Here is a 19,701-nt window from a genome sequence, read left to right as displayed (position 1 = left end):
TGCAGCGGTTATCCGTAATCTGCATGAAGTTTTTCCTGCCCCAGAAGAAGGTGTGTACCACGCTGTGGTGACGGATCGATTGTATACGTCAATCCAGCTAGCTTTGCAGCTCCTGGCTCGGATTGTATACACGGTTGGCACTATACAGCCAAACAAGTAAGGGTTTCCGCCAGCCCTCGTGACCAAAGCAGCAGCTCGTCCAGCTCATATCCGTCGCGGGACCAGCACGATCGCCGTCGCAAAGGGCTGCGATCTTCTACAGGTAATGCTTTGGTGGGACCGCCTTCCTGTCTACCTTCTCTCGAATGGCAGCAGTACATCTATTGAAACCTGCAGTAAGTTACTTTTTGGTCGTGTCTTAGTGACGACGGCTTCCTAACTTATGCCGTTGTTGCTGTACCATCGAAGGGCGGCATCTACGTGGCGGCAGAAAGGAAATCATACCCTGCCCATCAGCGATGCGCGCCTATCATCGCTGGATGGGCGGGGTTGATATCCACGACCAGCTAAGGCTACAGCGCTATTCGCTGCAACTCTCGGTACGCTTTCGAAAGTACTACAAGACGGTCTTCTTAGGCCTAGTCGACATGGCACTCGTGAATGCCTATATCATTTTCCGTGAGGCTCGGAAAATGGTTGGTGAAGGTGCTGATCATGCCGAGTTTCTAGCAGAGTTACAGGCGCGGAGGAGGGAGGCGCTGGCAGCGGTACTGTGGAGGGGGGCGCTGGCTCCGAACGCATCGGTGCGGAGGAGGGAGGCGCTGGCAGCGGTACTGTGGAGGGGGGTGCTGGTTCCGAAGGCAGCGGTGCGGAGGAGGGAGGCGCTGGCAGCGGTACTGTGGAGGGGGCGCTGGTTCCGAAGGCAGCGGTGCGGAGGAAGGAGGCGCTGGCAGCGGTACTGTGAAGGGGGGCGCTGGTTCCGACCTGATGTCGGCGCTGAAGAGAGAAGTGGTGGGGAGGGATGTGCTGGAGAGGACGATAGCGAGTAAGAGTGGGCTTGTCGATGAATACCTAACCTGATTCAATATAAATGTGTTGCAATCATTGATGACTGTACACATAGCCATTGCGCTTCGTACATGGAATGTTCAAGCCCTGTAAAAGGGACACCTCTAATATGTTGGATATACGTCTTCTTCAGGTTTGTTGGCGCAGCGTGGGTGTCTTAGACAGCATGTGGCTACATAGCGCTGCGAAGAAGCTCGCAATCAATGTATCACCGAGCGTCTGACCTTCCCGCAGTCCAGATAAAGGTATTCGTACTTACGGAGGTCAATACAAAATTCAAGTTTAGCCTATTTTTAACATGTTGTATATACAACATGTGGGGTCGTAGACAGGGACCGAAAATAGCCGTAAGTGCGGGGGGGGGGTTAAAGATGCCTGCGTTGCTGAAACCCTTCGGCTATCCAGTCACAGAAATGTTGTCAATTGAGATCATGCCCATTTCATGACCGTAGATGCGCTAGCCCGGTAGAATAATAAGCGGAAGCACTGTTCTGCCAGCAGCATTTACTGCAGCCACCAAGGTCATGTGAAAGTTTGCTTTTGATTTTTGTGTCCACACGTTAGATGATCCTTTAAAAGCGACCACTTTCCGAGACGATGCCTTTGGTATAAAAGATGCCTCGTCCATATTGTAGACGTGACTCTTATCGAGCTTGTGTTTGATAACGAGTCGCGTCGCCGTGTAGAATAGACCCCGCACTGCTTTCACCCCAACACGGTTTTTGACGCGGGCGATCTGCTGAGCAATTCGTGGAGTCAGGATCGAATGCCGTTCAATACAATGGTGATACCAACCCGTCGTGAGCGGTTTTGGCGGTGCTGTGTGCCGCGTTGGCATGTGCTGCATCGCGAGGTATACTTCGCTGGCCTTAACAAGAATGCCAGAAAAACCTACGGCCGCTGTATAGCAGGAACCCATTATACTAAGTCCGCCTCAAGCCCCGCTGGCAGCGCTTGCTTAGTGCTGCGGCGGCTGCCTGGTAGAGACTTGCTCTCTCTCTCTCTGGTCCTTGGCTTTCTTAAACAGTGCCCTCAAAGGATATTTGTCATGCGCGATACGACGGCGTACTTCTTTCCTTGCTGCACTCTATTTAGAGCTGTCTTCAGGTCTGTAGCCGTGTAGGCCCCACCGCTCCGCAGTGTTATTCTCTCCGTAGTAGTATCTCTGTAACGGGGTACGTAGCCCTAAGCGTACTCTGGTTACATGAAGTGTGACACGTCATAGTTCGTGATATTTGGTGCTAGGTACCAAGGTCGTTCAAAGCCAACCATTGGTTGATGACATTGCATTTCTAGAGGTGACTTATAGTTTGTATTAAACCCAAGCTTTATCTACCTATAAATATACTCAGCTTACATTCTACCTTAAATAGGTCACTTAGCTCTCTTTAGATAAAGAGGGGACCTGTGAACTGCCGTTCACTGAGAATTTGTATACTCTCGGAAGCTAACTTCCTCTAGCGCAAGGTGCTGTGTGACCCCGTCACACCCTCCCTCTTCCGCTTCCATGCTCCTGTGCACGAAGTGAGTGGCCGTGGTTGGTACAATCAAATCCCTGTCTGAAAAGATATATACATGACCAGTTTAGTTCCAGAGGGAGAAGCACGCAATAAACTGGTCATGGCATAATTAACCAATAAGATTGGACCATTTCTAAATCAAGCAGCATTATTGGCAGACATAACGCACCGTGCATGCATTTAACATCACGCACTAAAGTGGCAAATTACTTTATCAGCCAATGAAATTATTGTAACATTTTTCGTGTATTACACATAAAATCGAATTCCTATAAATTGGTGGGAGAGAAGCATTTTCAGTCCCGATTCAAATAGTTGCTTCACCAATTTTAATTAAATTAGTAAAATAGGACACTTTTTAGACCACTATTTTTAAATAGTGGTCCAAAAAGTGTCCAAATTTACGGATTATCATCATGAAGGAGGTCGTTGGTACGCCGACTTTGACGCGTTTGCTGGCGAGCGTTTCCGCTTCAGTGTTAAGCGTTTGGAGGACGTGCGAAGTGACGGATATTGGTGCCTTTGCGCCGGAGGGGATCATGCTACCTGCGACAACAGTTCTGCAATATGTTGCGGTGCGTGTTGTAAATTATTCGGTGCAATACAGATTAACAGACTGATACGTGCGTATTGGTGTCGACAGACCAGTTTAAAGGATTCAACCCAGGAGAGACTTCACCTCACCCACGAAGAGGGGGACACAGTGCTGTTGTTGGAAGTACTGGTTAAGCTGGACGTCGTAGACGTGGCATGGGCACCCAAGTGCGTCTTTCCATTAAAGTTAGAAGCACCGCAAGCTGTATCGCAGACAGAGCTGATACAAATTCTCACTTCTCGAGTCCAGCAGCTTCAGCAGGAAGTTAAGACTCGGCAGGAGCAGATGGAGAGGGGGGGGTATCAGAATGCCACATGCAACCAGATTTGGCATACACTATGGGGCAATGGAGAAAATATGCCCACGACGGGAGTGTCTGCTGTACGATTGTGGGAAAAGCTCACGACAAGTGATCAAAATTTGTTGTTGTAAAAATGCTAACGTGTAAAACAAATACACATGATTTATCAACTTGAATTTGTGTACTAAATTTAAATTTATCCGTTTATGTCACTACATTACCTCTTTAAAATGACAGGTTTTTTTTAAAGTAATTTGGGCCAGTCTGAGAATCCTGAGAATGCTGGGCGTCACATCGAGCGCCGTGGGCAGCGCTGTCAACACCGGTGGGGTCGTAACTGCTGCCTCCATGAAAGAGCATCGTCTGGATGAGATTCCTGTAGCTGCAGAGGACGTAGGAGACGCTGTAACGTGCTTACTGCATACTATTCTGTTCACACGAGCTCCCGGACCAGTGCGTCCAAGCGAAGCGACATGCCACGCTTTCCCGAACATCACGTACGCTTTGTGCGCTGTAGGGGATGTTAGCCGTAAAGTGGACCACGCGGTGCGTAGCTTCGAAGAGGCGGCGGTACTTGGAGGAAGTAGTTATGTCATGGGGACGAGCAACGGAATGATGCCGGCGTATGGCCAACCGCCTAACAAGTCCCTAGGGACAAGCAATGTCAGAGGAGCCAATAGTGGCTACATTGTGGTGACGTTCTTCGAGCGGAAGGTGAAGAAGGCGTTGTTCGGACTTATGTCCAATGAGGAGAAGACAGTCTTTGAGAAATGGATCATTCCGTTCACAGTCACGTCGTCACCCGCAGCGTCACAAGGTGCGGGGTTGTTCGTTAAGGGGAGACAAGATGTAATACTGACTGGTTGTTGCTGTAGAGGAGCGGGAACTGTGTGCAGGGGAGACGGAAGCAGCGTTGCAGAATGCGCTGCTGCACATTTTAACGGCCGTGCAGAGTATCGAACACATTCCTGCGGCAATGTATGACTTCGAAATCACAACATTCAATGGCCTAGAAGAGGCTCAAGTTGGCAGTACTTATGGAGGAGGATTAGGAAGTGCGAGTGTGCGGTTGATGCCGTAGATTGAGTTGGGTAATAATGAGTATTTTTATATTATTTGCTCATGCAATCTAAGACTCATCATCAGTGTCGCTGTTATAAGTAAGCCTACAATTTTTATTTACCCCCCCCCCTTAGAAAAAATTTGCACGCCAAATGTATTTTTATTCGCACATTCCTTATCGCAGCTTCAGCGCGAGCAGCTCGTAAGTCGAACTACGTGAGTACTTCGCTTATTCTCCTCGTTTAATGCGTTCAGTACATCCGCCATGCTGCGCACCAGTTCTTCATCTGGCTTGTCCGATCAGTCGGCGTGACCACTTGAGTATGAACATATTTACTCTTCTCTGACGCGAGCGGCGTACTACAGTCACAAATTCCTGCAAGTAGCGCTTGGTTTCGTCCAAGAATTTATTAAAGTAAACGTAGCCAAACATCTTAGAGAGTGTGGCTCTAACGTTCGATGGGTACGAGTATGCATATTTACTGCAATAGCCTGGCCTTTAAAGACTCCACGACATCTGCAAGTTCACGACTCGGGTCCGTCTGTGACGAACGGATACCAGCCAGCACTTTTGCTACAAGGCCTGGAACTTGGGTTTCCGTCAGTATCGAGGTCAGATTGCTGCCACCTGCACCAGAAAATCCTGGAAGGCCTTCCAACGGCGATTCATCACAGTTCTCTGGATATTCATATCCAGAGTTTTAGGGGCGATCGAAAACCGTCGACGATCCTCTATAAAATATTAGGGTGCTACATTTGTAATTATTAAAAGTATAGTGGTTTCCAAGTGATAAGCTAAAAGGACGGAATACCTAATAGACTACGGTAAAGCATAAAAAACACTGGTGAATGTCGTTCCAAGCCGCCTGGGTCAACATTCACGCTATCTGGTTTTAGGTGGATGTTGCTCCAATATACGATACCACCGATGGTGGGTGGTACAGTACATGAAGGCTACATGTTTTAAAGAAGGGAATAGATGAATACTAATAGGATTCCTATCGAGGCCGTCTCGCGTCAAGATAGCAAGGTCGGACGACAACGCACGTTCGACCGCGGCTTCTTCATTTTGGCTAAACTGTATCCTCATACACATCAACCTTACGACGTAACGCGTAAGTAAGCTTCCCTCCCTCTCACACACACACTCACACACACGCACGCACGCACACACACACACACACACATCACACACATCAGAGGAAGAAAACAAATTACCACGTCGGGTATTTCAAAGGGAGGACTGACAGTAGAGAATATGATTCTTGCTCCGCTTCGTCATCCGACTCGCAGAATTCCTCAGCGTTCATCTTTCTATGCTCGAGTGAAAACGTTATCGCAGTTGTATCTCATGGCCCCCCTTACGAAAGCGTTTTTGGAGTATTTTGCTCTACGTCGTGATGCGCTGGCAGAGACCCAAAGACTTCATGCAATTGAGGATCGAGCAGATTAAGAAACCATAATGCTGTGGAAAAATTGTTACAGGTCTTCTTTTAAATACAGTACTTTCTTAAGTTAGGGTACCACCTTGTTTTTAAGTTTTTAAAGTTTAGGGATAGCCACTCAAATGAATGACAATCATTCTCGCTCGGTTTGTTGATGTCTTCTTCTAGACTGGAAGTCTTAGTTAAATCGCAATTCTTCTCCTTTTTTTCTTCTAAAAAGTCCTTCATTCCGCACTAGTTATTACTTTTTGAAAATACCGTAATATCCAGAGCTTCACCGGGCTTAGCACGGCATTAGTCCAGTATTTTCAGCTTGGATTCCTGCTCACTTCGTTTTCGCCAGTGTTGAGCAACCATGTCCTGTATAAACTAAAGGTGAAAGGACAAAGGGATCATGACTCTAAAATCTTATGTCTTAAAATGACGGGTACATTTTAGATATTGACTGGTAGCAGCAACTTCAGACAGTGTTTAAGAGTACCACATACTAATTAACTGTTGTAAACAGCAAGTCTAGCTTGTCCACTTAAATCTTAATCTCACAATTGATTTTACTCTTTCTTCCTTTCATTGTTCAAGACCCTACCTCGCCGTGCTCCCCTCAACAGGTAATGAGCCCCACCAAGCCTCGTGTGACGACTTCCCTCGACTTACCGGTTCTCGCAACTTCGACGTCTGGAAGGCCCGAGTGCGTGAATCGCTAGACGGCAAGCATCTCCTCGGTTTCATCACCAAAAATTACTACAATGGGGTTAGTGATGATAAAGATGAAGTGTCTGTGTAACGGGGTACGTAGCCCTAAGTGTACCCTTGTTACATGAAGTGTGACACTTCACACTTCAGGTGCATGACACGTCATACTCCGGGATATTTGGTACAAGGTACCAAGGTCGTTCAAAGCCAACCATTGGTCAAACGACATTGCATTTCTATAGGTAACTTATAGTTTGTATTAAACCCAAACTTAACCTACCTATAAATATACTCAGTTTACAATCTACCTTATTTAGGTCACTTCGCTCTCTTTAAATAAAGAGTGGACCTGTGAACTGCCGCTCACTGAGAGTTTGTATACTCTCGGAAGATAACTTTCCTCTAGCGCAAGGTGATGTGTGACCCCGTCACACTTGGTAGCACTCGTAGTAAATCCACGCCACCGCGGGTAGACTGCCTGAACCTCTCCGAAGTTCGTTGCCATGGATAGGAACGACTTCTCCCATATGAACGACTCTCAGCTCGAGTCGGTTCGGAAGATGGCAGGCATCTTCGGGATGGAGGCCTTGCAGAGCCTGGTGGTGTCAACACCGGCTGAGCAGCTCGTGCGCGTCAATGCGTTCGACGCGTACGAGCAGGGCCTCATCGCGCATGTGCGAGAGAACCTGCAGGCTCCGGCGGCGGAAGCAAATCCGCCTCACCCGAAGCCAATACGGCTGAAGGTTAAGCCGTATGAAGGGAAGGAAGGCGAGGACCTTCACTTCTGGGTCCGAGAAGTAGAGCTCGCGATGGACGCGGCTCTGATCTCGACCGAGCAACTGCGTGCTGCTTTTGCACTCTCCAACCTTAGCGGCCGTGCTAAGAGTTGGGTGTACACACGGGAAGCAACCTCCCCTGGATGTTTCACATCCTGGGCTCAGCTGTGCGAACAGCTCCGAGCCGCGTTCCTCCCGGCGAGCTACGAGTACCGCCAGCGTTCGCGCTTCCTCGCGTGTAAACAAGGGATGCGCGAACTGCACGAGTATGTGCAAGAGATACGGGAGCTCACGGCGTGCCTAGTGGGAAACCCACTCAACGAACACATCAAGATGACTGTGTTCATGGACGGCCTTCGAGTGGGCCCCGCACGCGCTCAGCTGTTCCGGGTGCAGTCAAGCACCCTTGAAGAGGCGATTCAAGTGGCTCTTCAAGAAGCGTACAGCCATCGCCAGGCGCGTACACCGGCCTCAGCATGGCCTGGGAGCTCCTTGTCGGCTCCCGGTCGAACAAGCCCCAACGGACCAGTTCCCATGGAACTCGGGCCCGCCGAACAGCGTGACATCCGCTGCTTCGACTGCGGGAAAATGGACCACTTCAAGCGCGACTGTCCCGCGGAAAGACTCCACAGACGGTCCTTCCCCAAGCCCGTCCTCAAGGGTCGCTGGCAGAAGCCAGGATCCCGGGGACAGGGGAAAGCCGGGAACCAGTAGGGGCGGGGCGCCCTACTGGGGAAGAACTAAGTCTTCGTGATGGGTGCGCGGGTGGCACATACCACGGGGACTTAGCCCCTGAGAGTCTTCGCTTCGCACTCTCGAATCGGCGAAGAGCAGCGGCGGGTTGCTCGTAGTACACGGATGTGTACGGGGATACGATCATTCCTTTAAAATATTGATCTATTCTGGGGCGTCGAAGAATTTCGCACGCCGCCAGACGGTCGCTTGCAACAGCAACAAGCTGTCCGATGCTTTGAGAGAAAGCAAGGGCAACTGGACGGTGTCAGTGCGACTGGCCGACGGGAAGGTCGTCACTGTCCTCAACGTCCAAGTGGATCTGGCCGTCAAGTTTGAAGACTTTGACAGCCTCGAACAGCTCACTGTTCTCGATATGGATCCATATGATATGATCCTGGGCATGCCCTGGCTTGAGAAGCACGAGCCCTGGATCGACTGGCGAGGCAAGGCAATCGGTGCCAGCCGCCCTGCGCAGTCCGACAGAGCATTGGTGAGTCATGTTCCCACCTCTGTCAGGACCCGGGGCGCCCGCAAGGGCTGCCAGGGTACCAAAGCATCCGGCAGATGCTTGGGAGTCGTCGACGTATATGACGACTCCGAGGATGTTTTGATGGTGGCCGCGCCCAGAAGAGGCGCCGGCCAAGTGGGTAACTTAGGTCCACAGGCGGGTAACTTAGTTCCGCAGACAGCTGCAGCTGTCATGAACACTGAGAACAGCGTGTTCAGAGTGGGTAACAGAGTTCCACTCACGGTCGCCCAGACCATAACTGAAGAGGAAGACGTCGGATACGCTTCCTGTGTGAGTAACACAGTGCCACACGCGGTCGCCCAGACCTTAACTGAAGAGGAAGGCGTTGAACACGCTTCCTGTGTGGGTAACACAGTGCCACACGCGGTCGCCCAGACCTTAACTGAAGAGGAAGGCGTTGAACACGCTTCCTGTGTGGGTACAACAGTACCACACGAGGCCACGAGTGCCTCGGATGTCGTAGCGACGACATCCCTAGACGTGGGCAGCAAAGCTCCCCGTCACAGAAGCCGTCGGCAAAGACGCCGCCGCCGCCTCAAGTCGGATCCGAACTTCGTTCCGATCGACGTCGCTTCAAGCGACTCGGAGTCCAGGGCCCGGGCTCCTCCGACAAGGCCGGTGGAAGAGTGTTATCACATCTTCGATAGCGAGACGGGTTTACCCGTCAAGGCATCTGGTGTCCACTTGGAACCGTTGCCAGAGGTTGCAGAGATACTGAACCTCGAGGAAATGACGGCTGAGTCTTTCCTGGCCAACCTCAAGGCTGGAGAGATCGCTGAGATGGTACTCATGAGACCTGAGACCACTCGGGAGGAGCCGAACTCCTCCTCTGTCCTGGACGAGAACGTCCTGGAAGACATGAACAAGCAGCGTCAGACGCGCTTGGGTTCTGAGATTCTTAAGAACCCCAAGGATCCGGTGTATCCTTTGGTGACGGAGTATGCGGACGTGGTGAACAAACACTCACCGACCCAACTCCCACCGGATCGAGGCGTACGGCACGAGATTGATCTCGTGCCCGGCACAAAGTATTGTGTCACGAGGCAATGGCCTCTCCCGCGCGAACAGTGCGAGGTCATTGATGCCTTCTTCGCCGCGAAAGCGAAGGCAGGCATGGTGCGGGAATCGAAATCCCCGCACTCGACGCCGACTTTCTGCGTTCGGAAGATGAACGGAAAGTGGCGCCTGGTTCACGCTTATAACAAGCTGAACAACGCAACGGTGCCGGCCCAAACACCGATCCCACGAAAGGATGTGTTGTTGAACAACATGGACGAGAGCGTACTGTACAGTGCGCTGGATTTGGTAGACGGATACTACCAAATCCTGATGCGAGAGAGTGACATCCCGCTCACCGCGGTAAGCACTCCAAGCGGCATGCTTTGGGAGTGGCTCGTCATGCCGCAGGGCTTGTCTAACGCCCCGGTGACGTTCAATCGCCTGGTGACGCAATTGTTCCGCCCTTTGCGTACCTTCGTACTGTACAGACGTACTTCGGCGACATTTTCGTCCATAGCCGTGCCGAGGGAGGCAAGACGGCCATAGAGGTGCATCTAGGACACCTCCGTCGAGTGTTGGACGTAATGCGAGCGAACAAGCTCTACGCCAACATCGACAAGTGCGTTTTCGCGTCACCAGAGATTAAAGTTCTCGGCTGCTTCGTAAGCAATGTGGGCGTTCGGGCTGACCCAGACAAGGTCAAGGCCATAGCAGCATGGTTGACGCCCCGATCCCAGAAGGATCTTCGAAAGTGGTTGGGCTTGGCCAACTACCTTCACAAGTACAGCGCAGGGTACGCGGGCTTCGCTAAGCCCTTGTCGAGTCTCCTTTAGAAGGACGTCGACTGGCGCTGGGAGCAAGAGCACCAGGATGCTTTCGACAGCATCAAGGCCGGTCTCCAAGAGGCCCCTGTCCTGGCCCTGCCGGACGAGACAAAGCCGTTTAGCGTCGTCTGCGATGCCTCCGATTACGCCATCGGATGTGCATTGCTGCAGGCCGACACGGCTGGACACGAACGAGTCATCTCGTTCCAGCCCAGGCAGCTCAAAGCCGCTGAGCGGAACTACTCTGTCCACGACAAGGAGCTCCTGGCAATGAAATATACCCTTCTGAAGTTTCGTGTTCACCTTCTGGGCTCTAGGCCCTTTGTGATCTACACAGACCACGCGTCCTTGAGGACGGCGACTAACTCGCCTCACCTCTCCCAAAGGATGGCGAGGTGGCTGTCCTTCTTCGCGGAATACAACTTCCGCGTCGAATACAAGCCGGGCAAGCTCAACGTGCTTGTGGACGCCCTCTCTCGGCGTCCTGACTATAAGTTGGCCCACATCACGCGGGTGACAATGGATCTATATGATCGGATACGCATGGCGTATCGGGACGATGAGGCTGTCGCGCCTATCGTCAAGTTCCTTATGGCAGGAACGAGCGCGAAGTCCGACTGGCTCTCGTCGCGACAGCGCTCACGGCTCCACCGATATGAGTTGAAGCATGGACTCCTCTATTACCGGGTGGAGCCCACTGATCCTCCACGGGTGGACGTACCCAACGACGAGGATCTGAAGTCCGATATCTTCGCGGAGGCGCACGACGCGCCCTCCAGCGGCCACTTAGGCCGCGAGAAGACCTTTCTGTCGGTCTCTCAGTCCTTCTGGTGGACCCACATGTACAAGTGGGTCGCCCGGTACGTTAAGGCATGCGAAACATGTCAGCGGGTCAAACCCGCAGGGCACTCTTTGGCTCCACTACAGAGCCTGCCCGTACCGACTGACTGTTGGAAGTCGATGAGTCTTGACTTCATCTTTGGGCTTCCCGTCGACGGACACGGCAACACCGGAATTTTGGTCTTCGTGTGTCGGCTGAGCAAGATGGTACATCTTGCTCCAGTTTCCGTCACTGTTACGGGCGAACAAACCGCAAGGTTGTTCGTCGATGGCGTGTTCCGCTATCACGGTCTCCCGGAGACGATTGTCTCGGACCGAGGCCCGCGGTTCACTGCTGCGTTTTGGAAAACGCTGTTCCCTTTACTGGGAACTCGTCTGCAGATGTCCACTGCGGACCATCCACAGACAGACGGCCAGACAGAGCGCGTCAATCGAGTGCTCGAGGACACTCTGCGCAGTGTGTGCACGGCAGCACCACGTACGTGGTCGACGCAGCTTCTAGTTGTTGAGTTTGCGCTCAACAACGCGGTGCACGCGTCCACGGGGTTCACGCCGTTCTACTTGAACGGCTTCCGCCACCCCAGAGTGCCTCTCACTCTTCGAGGAAACACTGACTCCTCTATTCTAAGTGGGGGAGAGGCTCGGAAAGCCCTTTCCTCCCAGGTCTCGGATGTGAGGCCAGTTTCGCTGCGGAAACAGGTGGAATCCTTTATGGATACCAAGCTGAACATTGTCAGCAGGGTCCGCGATGCCATGGCAGCGGTGCAAGATAAACAAAAGGAGTACTCGGACAAACAAGGAAGAGGAAACTTAAGTATATTTGAGGTTGGTGACTAAGTGTTGCTAGACACGAGGAACCTACCTCTAGACACTGCTAGCTCTGTCGGTAGCAACAAACTGAAGCACCGCTTCATCGGACCTTTTGCAGTCCTGGCCAGACATGGTGCGTCGTACACCATCGACCTTCCAAAGTCAATGACGACGCACCCGACGTTCTATGTCGGACGTCTTAAGCGGTACTTTGACCCGCAGGGGGCTGCTGACTCGCAGACCCCCCTTGACCCAGCTCCTCGAAGCGAGGGCCGGTCACAGTCGTCGACGAGGGCGTCGGAGCAGGCACCCAAGCCTCGGTCGGGACGGCAAGGCTGCGGTCAAGACCGTACGCCGGAGGGGCTCCATACGAACGGACCCCGGCGCCATACGCCGAGTACGCTGAGTACGCCGGGTACGCACCATACGCGTACGTCTGGGAGTGTGCCGCAGGCGGCTCCGGACGTGGCAACAAAGCCTCGATCCGTCGGATCATGCGAAAGGCCTCGTCCAGATCGGACGAAGAGGCCCGGCGGTCCACCCGCAGGTGCAGGCTCGCGACCTCTCGCTCCACCAGGTCCAGGCGACCCGCAAGACGAGCGAGCTCGCCCTGATTCCCGGCCTGGGCGGCAGCATTACCGCCAGTCCCAAGGCCAAGTGCAATCTCAAGCACGAGGAGACGTTGACGGAGGCGGTCAACCTCAGGGTCCCGTGTCGGACCCGCAGTCGGAGCACTCGAACGAGAGTGGCTCTCGGGAAGCGCCGAGTACTCGTACTCGTACGAGGGCACCTCCGCCCCTGCTTGACCGGAATGGAGAAGTCCACTTCCACGTGGAGCGGATCCTCCAGGAGCAACGGCGTCGCGGGAAGCGACAGCTCTTTGTGAGGTGGAGGGGTTATGCCCACTCCGAGAACTCGTGGGAGCCGATTGAACGGCTCCTGATTGACTGCCCGAAGGCTGTCGCAATCTGGGAACAGAAGCGGCGGCAGCTTCATAAGTAGTCCGGGGATTCTTGCCCGAACGGGGTACGGATGATGAATACATACCGTACCCGCGCTCATCGTGAGCGCTAGAAGCCGCCCGCTTCAGGATGTCCCTTGGCAGCATGCGCTTGCTGATCAAGTGGGCAAGCCTCACACGAAGATCACGCTGGTCCAGGATACGGGACAGCAGCTGATCTTCATGGAGTTCCCGTAACTCCGTGGGTGAGTACTTAAGAGTCTCCACCCATGCCCAGAGCATGTCCTCACGAGAACTCCACGTGGTACAGCTCTCGGGCATAATCCAGGGGTATCCCCAAAGAGGATAGAGACCACCCCGGGTCTCGGGCTTCTTACGACAAGTCGTGAAGTACTTGAGAGGGATGCGGTGTGGCGCGAGAAGCACACACCGAGCAGCCTCCATGTTGCTAGCGAACAACTGTTCTTTCTGAACAAGGGCACCTTCGTAGATGCCCCTAGAAGTGTGGCCGCCCACAAGGCCACGAGGAGCGACGAGAAGCTCTAAGAAGAGGTCAGCCCCAGAGCTCTCCTCGGGAGGCCAATACCCTCTTGAGTTGATGGCAGCTCCCTGGCTGACGGGTGCCACCACCGAACCCCCACGCACACGCTGGGCAGCTTGGAACTCCTCCTGCTGCTGATCGAGGTCATTCGAGACCTCCCGGGGCACAGCGATAGCACCCTCCTCCTCCTCTTCTTCCTCCTTCTCCTCCTCTTCTTCCGAGGAGTCGAAGATACTCTGATAGGAGTGTTGAGTCTCCTTCTCCTCGCGGAATGGAGACTTAAAGGCTGTACGCTTCTTTGAGGGCTTGGTGCCTTCGGCTTTAAAGGCCTTAGCACGCGCAAGACCCTCGGCAAGCGAGAGGCGTTTGCGAGGATTCTCTTCTACATCGTCACCGGCTTTGGGAGTGCCCTTAGCCTTGACGGCCGGACTCTCAGAGCGCACAGACGCTCTGGGACTGTGATCACCTTGATCACTAGCGAGCGACTGCACGCTGTCGTCCTTGTGCTCACTGGGCACTGGGCAGTGCCCTTCCACAGAGCCCGCAGGAGCATCGTGCGTGCTCTCGGGTCGGCTTCGTCCTCACTGCCAGAGTCGAACTCACGTTCTACGAACCGAGGGCTCGGACGATTGTCTGAGACCGAGGGAGACGGGCTGCGGCGCTTGCTTTCTCGCTTGCCCACAGCCGCGTCACCCGAGGAATCGATCGCCTCGGAGGCCACCTGAGTAGCCTCCTTGCGTGCCGAGCCTTTGCCGTGAGGCTTAGTGCTCTTGGCTTGCGCCTTACCGGGAGCAGCCTTGGAGCGTGTCTTAGCACCGCTCTTTGCAGTGCCACGAGGCAGGGTAACGGTCGAATTGGAGACCTAGACGAAGAGCGCACAGGCTGCTGCTCAAGGCTTTAACTGTGAAGTGAGCCTCCGCCGCGCTCGCGCGGCCAAGTCGATGGTTTTTGACTTTGAGAATGAGAGTTTGTGACGAAGACCTCTTCATTCTGATTAGTCGGTACGCCGAACCTAAGTGGGGGAGGATGTAACGGGGTACGTAGCCCTAAGTGTACCATGGTTACATGAAGTGTGACACTTCACACTTCAGGTGTATGACACGTCATACTCCGGGATATTTGGTACAAGGTAAGCCAACCATTGGTCAAACGACATTGCATTTCTATAGGTAACTTATAGTTTTGTATTAAACCCAAACTTACCTTATTTAGGTCACTTCGCTCTCTTTAAATAAAGAGGGGTTCTGTGAGCTGCCGTTCACTGAATGTTTGTATACTCTCGGAAGATAACTTCCTCTAGCGCAAGGTGCTGTGTGACCCCGTCACAGTCTGCAAGCGGTACCGACATGGCCGACGATGAAGATACGCCTAAACCTACAGTATCCGCCGCAATCGACTCCGATGAGGTCGACTTCGAGGACAGCTCGGAAGAGCTTCAACCAAGTGATGACGACGACAGCAACCCATCTGGCAAGCAGCTCCAGAAGAGTGATCTGTCTACTGTCCGCCCGTTCGCTCAACGCAAGACTGGACGTGATCGTAAGCGAGGTAAGGTGCAAAGACCTGTTCCTCCGTCTGCTCGTCAACTTCGTCGTATGGAAGCGCAGACCACGGCATTTTTGATGAAGACGATGGACGATACTTATATCCGTCTGGTCAAGAATCTTTCAACAGCTTTCGACATCTTTTAAGCTATCTGTACCAAGTACGAAGGCGCTGCTTTCCATGACGATCCCTACTTCATCCATCATTTCCTGCTAGAGATTAAGTACGAAGAAGGCAGCGATCTCGAGAACTTCTTCTTGGAGCTGGAAAACGCGATGAAAGCCGCGTCCGAAGCAACCGAGGCTAACTTGACTGATGGACAGAAGTCACTTTACCTGTTCCACTCCATGCCAAAGAGCTGGAGAGATGACCTCCGTGTCTGGAAAGGTGTGCGGAAGTTTATCCCGTACGAAGAACTCAAGATGAGCATTGAGGCGAAAGTCCGTGAGCTCCAAGCACAGGAACGCTACAGTCTCGCGAAGGGTACTCCTGAGAGCCAAGGTACTAAGACTGAGCTAGCCCTGATTGCGCCTGCGCATGACTCCGCATTGGCAGCACAGACGCTAATTTCACCAGATACCTACAGCTACTGCCAAAAGCCTCGGCACAATAGTCGTCAGTGGCGTGGTCTGCAGAAGGATCTACGTGACAGCACCGTTAAGGCCGGCACAGTTCTACCGGATAACTTTGAGCTTCGTAGTACCAACAGCTACCGGAGCCCTCCATACAACAACAACCAAGCGAATAACAATCGCAGTGGCGGGTCATGGTATTAAGGTGGCCGTGGTGGTCGTAACGGAGGTCGTGGTCGTTATGGCCGTGGTGGAAATCGCGGAAATTCGAGCAGCACCAGCAACGGCAACGGCAATGGCAACAACAGCAACGACGACAGCAACAATGGTAGCAGCAACGGCAACAACGCTCAATCATCTCGTCGCTACGATGATTACGAACAGTCTCGTCGCAAGGACGCACTCATAGCCGTCCTTTCAGATGTACAGACTGAAGCATCAGCCGTTAGCCTCCGAGCTCAAGCCAACACTGATCTTGATACCAGCTCGACGATCGATTCCGGCTGCTGCAGTCACGTGACGCAGCATGCCGAATGGTTCAAGGCCAAGACCGCTGCGAATGGAGGCATCACTGTGGGCGGGAAGACGCAAGTCCCGATTGAAGCAATTGGCACGGTTGAGATCCAGGCCCTCGATTCGAAGGGGATGGAGCGGACACTATTACTGAATGATGTCCTGCTAGCTCCCAAGTGGCAGTATAAGCTACTCTCGGTTGCAGCTGCAGCTGATAACGACTATCGCTTCAATTTTAAGCGCACCATGTGCAGTGTCCAGACCAACCAACGCTTCAACATCAAGGGCGATGAAATTCGCTTCTTCTCAAGCTGTACCAATTCACAGCTCTTTCCTGTTCAGAAAGCAAGAAGCGCACGTGGTTAGAGCAGGTAAAGCCCAAACCCAACTCATGATGTTACACAAACGTCTTGGACACCCTAACATCCGTGTATTACAGGCACTCTCTAAGGACAAAGTGCTAACAGGACTCGACACATTCACTCTAGCGCGTCCAGATTCACGTTTTTGCTCTGCATACACATACGCAAAATCACACCTACTTCATTTCCATCTAATAGACATGCTGTACGCTCTTCTGCCCCATTACAAAAGATTCATTTTGACATATGTGGACCTCTTCCCGTCGATAGCCTCAGCGGCTGTTGTTACTTCGTGGTATTCATCGATGACTTTAGTCGCTACATGTTTACCTACCCTATCAAAGCACGTAGCCAGCTCTATTCATGCTACGAGAGTTTTCGAATGAAAGCGTTGAATATATTTCGCAGCGATGTCCAGACTCTTGAGTATACCCTACCATTTCACGCTCTGCAAGCCGACAGCGCTAAAGAATATGAGAAGCTAGGACGTTTAATCTTCATGAAGTTCGGAACACATACTCAGTTTACTAGCGCGTACACATCATAACAGAATGGTATCGCAGAACGACGAATGCGCACCATTATGGAGTGTGTCCGAGCCCTGCTTTTGGACCAATCCTTACCAAAACAGCTATGGGCGGAGTGTGTTAGCCATGATACAACACTGCTCAATATGACACCAAGTAACAACACGCACGACCGTACACCAATCGAGCTATGGCATAACAAACCACCATCTATTGAATACCTTTGGGTTTGGCTGTGCTGTGTATGCTTACATTAACGGAATTTACAGAGATAAACTGAATGCAAGAGCCCAGCTATGCATTTATCTGGGAATCCCTGAGCATAAGCGAGGCTATCGCCTCATGGATGTGAAATCACATAGGGTTGTTTACAGTCGTGATGTTGTTTTCAATAAGTCGGACTACCCTCTTCTTCACGCTCGTCATCACGCAAACCTCACATCTGTGGGCTCGTCGGGATCTTGTGGTGAAGTGCGTTTTAAGAAATAAGAAGACGGGAAGTGACAACTGGACACTATTCTGGATTAATGACACTGTTGGTTCAAGCACGACGATTTGGATCCGGAGGTGGTGGATCGGGACAGAGGCTGCCGCGATTTGGACGGGAAATGACGATGCGAAGTCAGATTTTAAGTGATAAAATGTAAAGTTCGAGATTGGGGGTATTGCGAGGTCCGAGATCCGGGTAGCAAGCGGGGGAGATTTGACTTGACACCAAAGGTCTCAGATTGGACGTACGTAGATATGGACTCACGACATCTACGAGAGATCTGAGCATTCGAGGCATGATGCACGAAGTCGATCATTTGTGAGTACCGAATCGGGGGTGATCAAGCGGGAGTGTGCGTGGGGTGCTGAGATCAAGCGAACGGCCTCAGGAATCCAGGTGTACCCATGATTCCTGATCGAGGTGTAGCCGTGATCAGCGACAATACAATGATTTCGTCACGGATCTGGGAGAGCTTGCTAATACAGTTGAAAAGATGGATCAAGGGGAGAAAATACAAGAAGCTAGGCCTGGCAAACGATTTAATGAGTAAGGGACAGAGAAGAAAGAGATGTATAGACTTAACTATGAATCATCATCTATTTGCATTGTGTCATTCCCTCAAGAATTGGAGCGGCGTTGGCGGCTCTAGCTCGGTGAAGATTGGGAATAACAGACCCAGCGTGGGTAGTGGTAACTAAATTATATATTGGCTTAGCTTGCAATCCGGTGCACAGCAAAGAAAACTTTAGACATTTTTATAAAGCCCAGAATCCCCGCTGATTTATGTATATCTCTGGTCATTAACCAATGAAATTGTGCTGTGGGAACGACATGCAATAGAAGATCATAAAATTGACTCCTGTCACCAAAATTAGACCTGAAATCAGTATCATTTGTGATGTTTACCGACCCATTACGAAAATAGCCAAACCAAGGTTTGGTCTATCGCCAATGAGAATATTTTTACCACGGGAACACACATACTAGGTTATTGATTATGCTGAACATGCTACTTTCGAAAGCGCACAGCAGGCTGCACACACCGCACTCAGATTGGCGCATGGTGCGCTAGTTCTCCTGAAGTCCAAGGCCGCCGCTACCACCCCTGACGCATTGTTCAGCAGCGCAGGTACACTAGATCGCGATTACCACCCTCGACTGCCGCCAATCTCTCGCTTGCGAGGCACTACAACCCGGCAGGGCGGTCGCAGATCGTATTTAATTGACCTCAAACTAAGAGCATCTCCAACGGTAGTGCAAAATGCAAGATGGATAGTGCAAAGTGATAGTTGTAATGCCGTTTGCTCATTTCAAATAAACGACATTTATATGTCCCTACGTACCATTTTACGGGCTATCCCCAGCGGAGTATGTCTAGTGCCAAATGACCACTACTAACAAGTTTATCAATTCACGCCCCAAGATGATCTCGGTCACGACGACATCTTCGTCTTCTTACGTCAGCGCAAGGCACTACCTGCGCCACAGACGATCACGAAGGAAGTGTCATGGTAGATCACGTCCTGGTCGGAGTGCTAACCTGGCTGGTCCGTTCCCGTTATCCCGCCCGTCTTCGGAAGTGTTTGTGTACGCGCGACCTAAATACACGTCCTCTTCCTGCGTCCATGGCTGTGCGTTGGGCATGGCAAGGCAGAAGAACAGTAGTTTACAGCAGCAGCAGTGACGGCAAAACTCTTTTTGAGGGCCCGACGCAAGTTCCCGGGTGGAACGACGTTTGCTTGATGGGGGAGGAAATACCAGAAACACCAGCATTTTTATATTCAGCACCTCATAATCAGCAGGAGCACCGGTGCAAAACATGAACCGTTTTCTTCCCATCGACCCCCGCTGCTTTTTAGCCACACACATAGACCTACCGTATGAGACAAAATAATCTATAATGTGCTGTGTAGACGACTGCATTATGCTCTGTCCCAAATTGTACTCTCACAACAAGACCGTTCAAGCGCCAGCTACTCGCGCGGTTCCAGAAGGCCTCAAGAGGACGTACGAGACCGCAGAGCGAGCATCGACACGCCCGAAGGTAGCGATT

The 19,701-nt window shown here is 52.0% G+C and overlaps 1 protein-coding gene across 1 annotated transcript; it reads left to right on the top strand.

Moving 5' to 3' along the window:
- Nucleotides 1-2,944: 2,944 nt before the first annotated feature.
- On the top strand, nucleotides 2,945-6,113 carry PITG_16228 (uncharacterized protein; the record flags this gene model as incomplete). The annotated part of the gene is made up of 7 exons (XM_002897587.1): nucleotides 2,945-3,103; nucleotides 3,172-3,290; nucleotides 3,688-4,241; nucleotides 4,321-4,455; nucleotides 4,978-5,098; nucleotides 5,480-5,601; nucleotides 6,100-6,113. 7 exons carry the CDS (start codon nucleotides 2,945-2,947, stop codon nucleotides 6,111-6,113), a joined length of 1,224 nt encoding a protein of 407 aa, XP_002897633.1.
- Nucleotides 6,114-19,701: the final 13,588 nt, after the last annotated feature.

Source organism: Phytophthora infestans, genomic scaffold (assembly GCF_000142945.1).
Source record: "Phytophthora infestans T30-4 supercont1.43 genomic scaffold, whole genome shotgun sequence".
In the NCBI taxonomy this organism is placed as follows: Eukaryota; Oomycota; class Peronosporomycetes; order Peronosporales; family Peronosporaceae; genus Phytophthora; species Phytophthora infestans.
The sequence above is the reverse complement of the archived record's forward strand: the minus strand, read 5'-3'. Positions and strand labels throughout refer to the sequence as shown.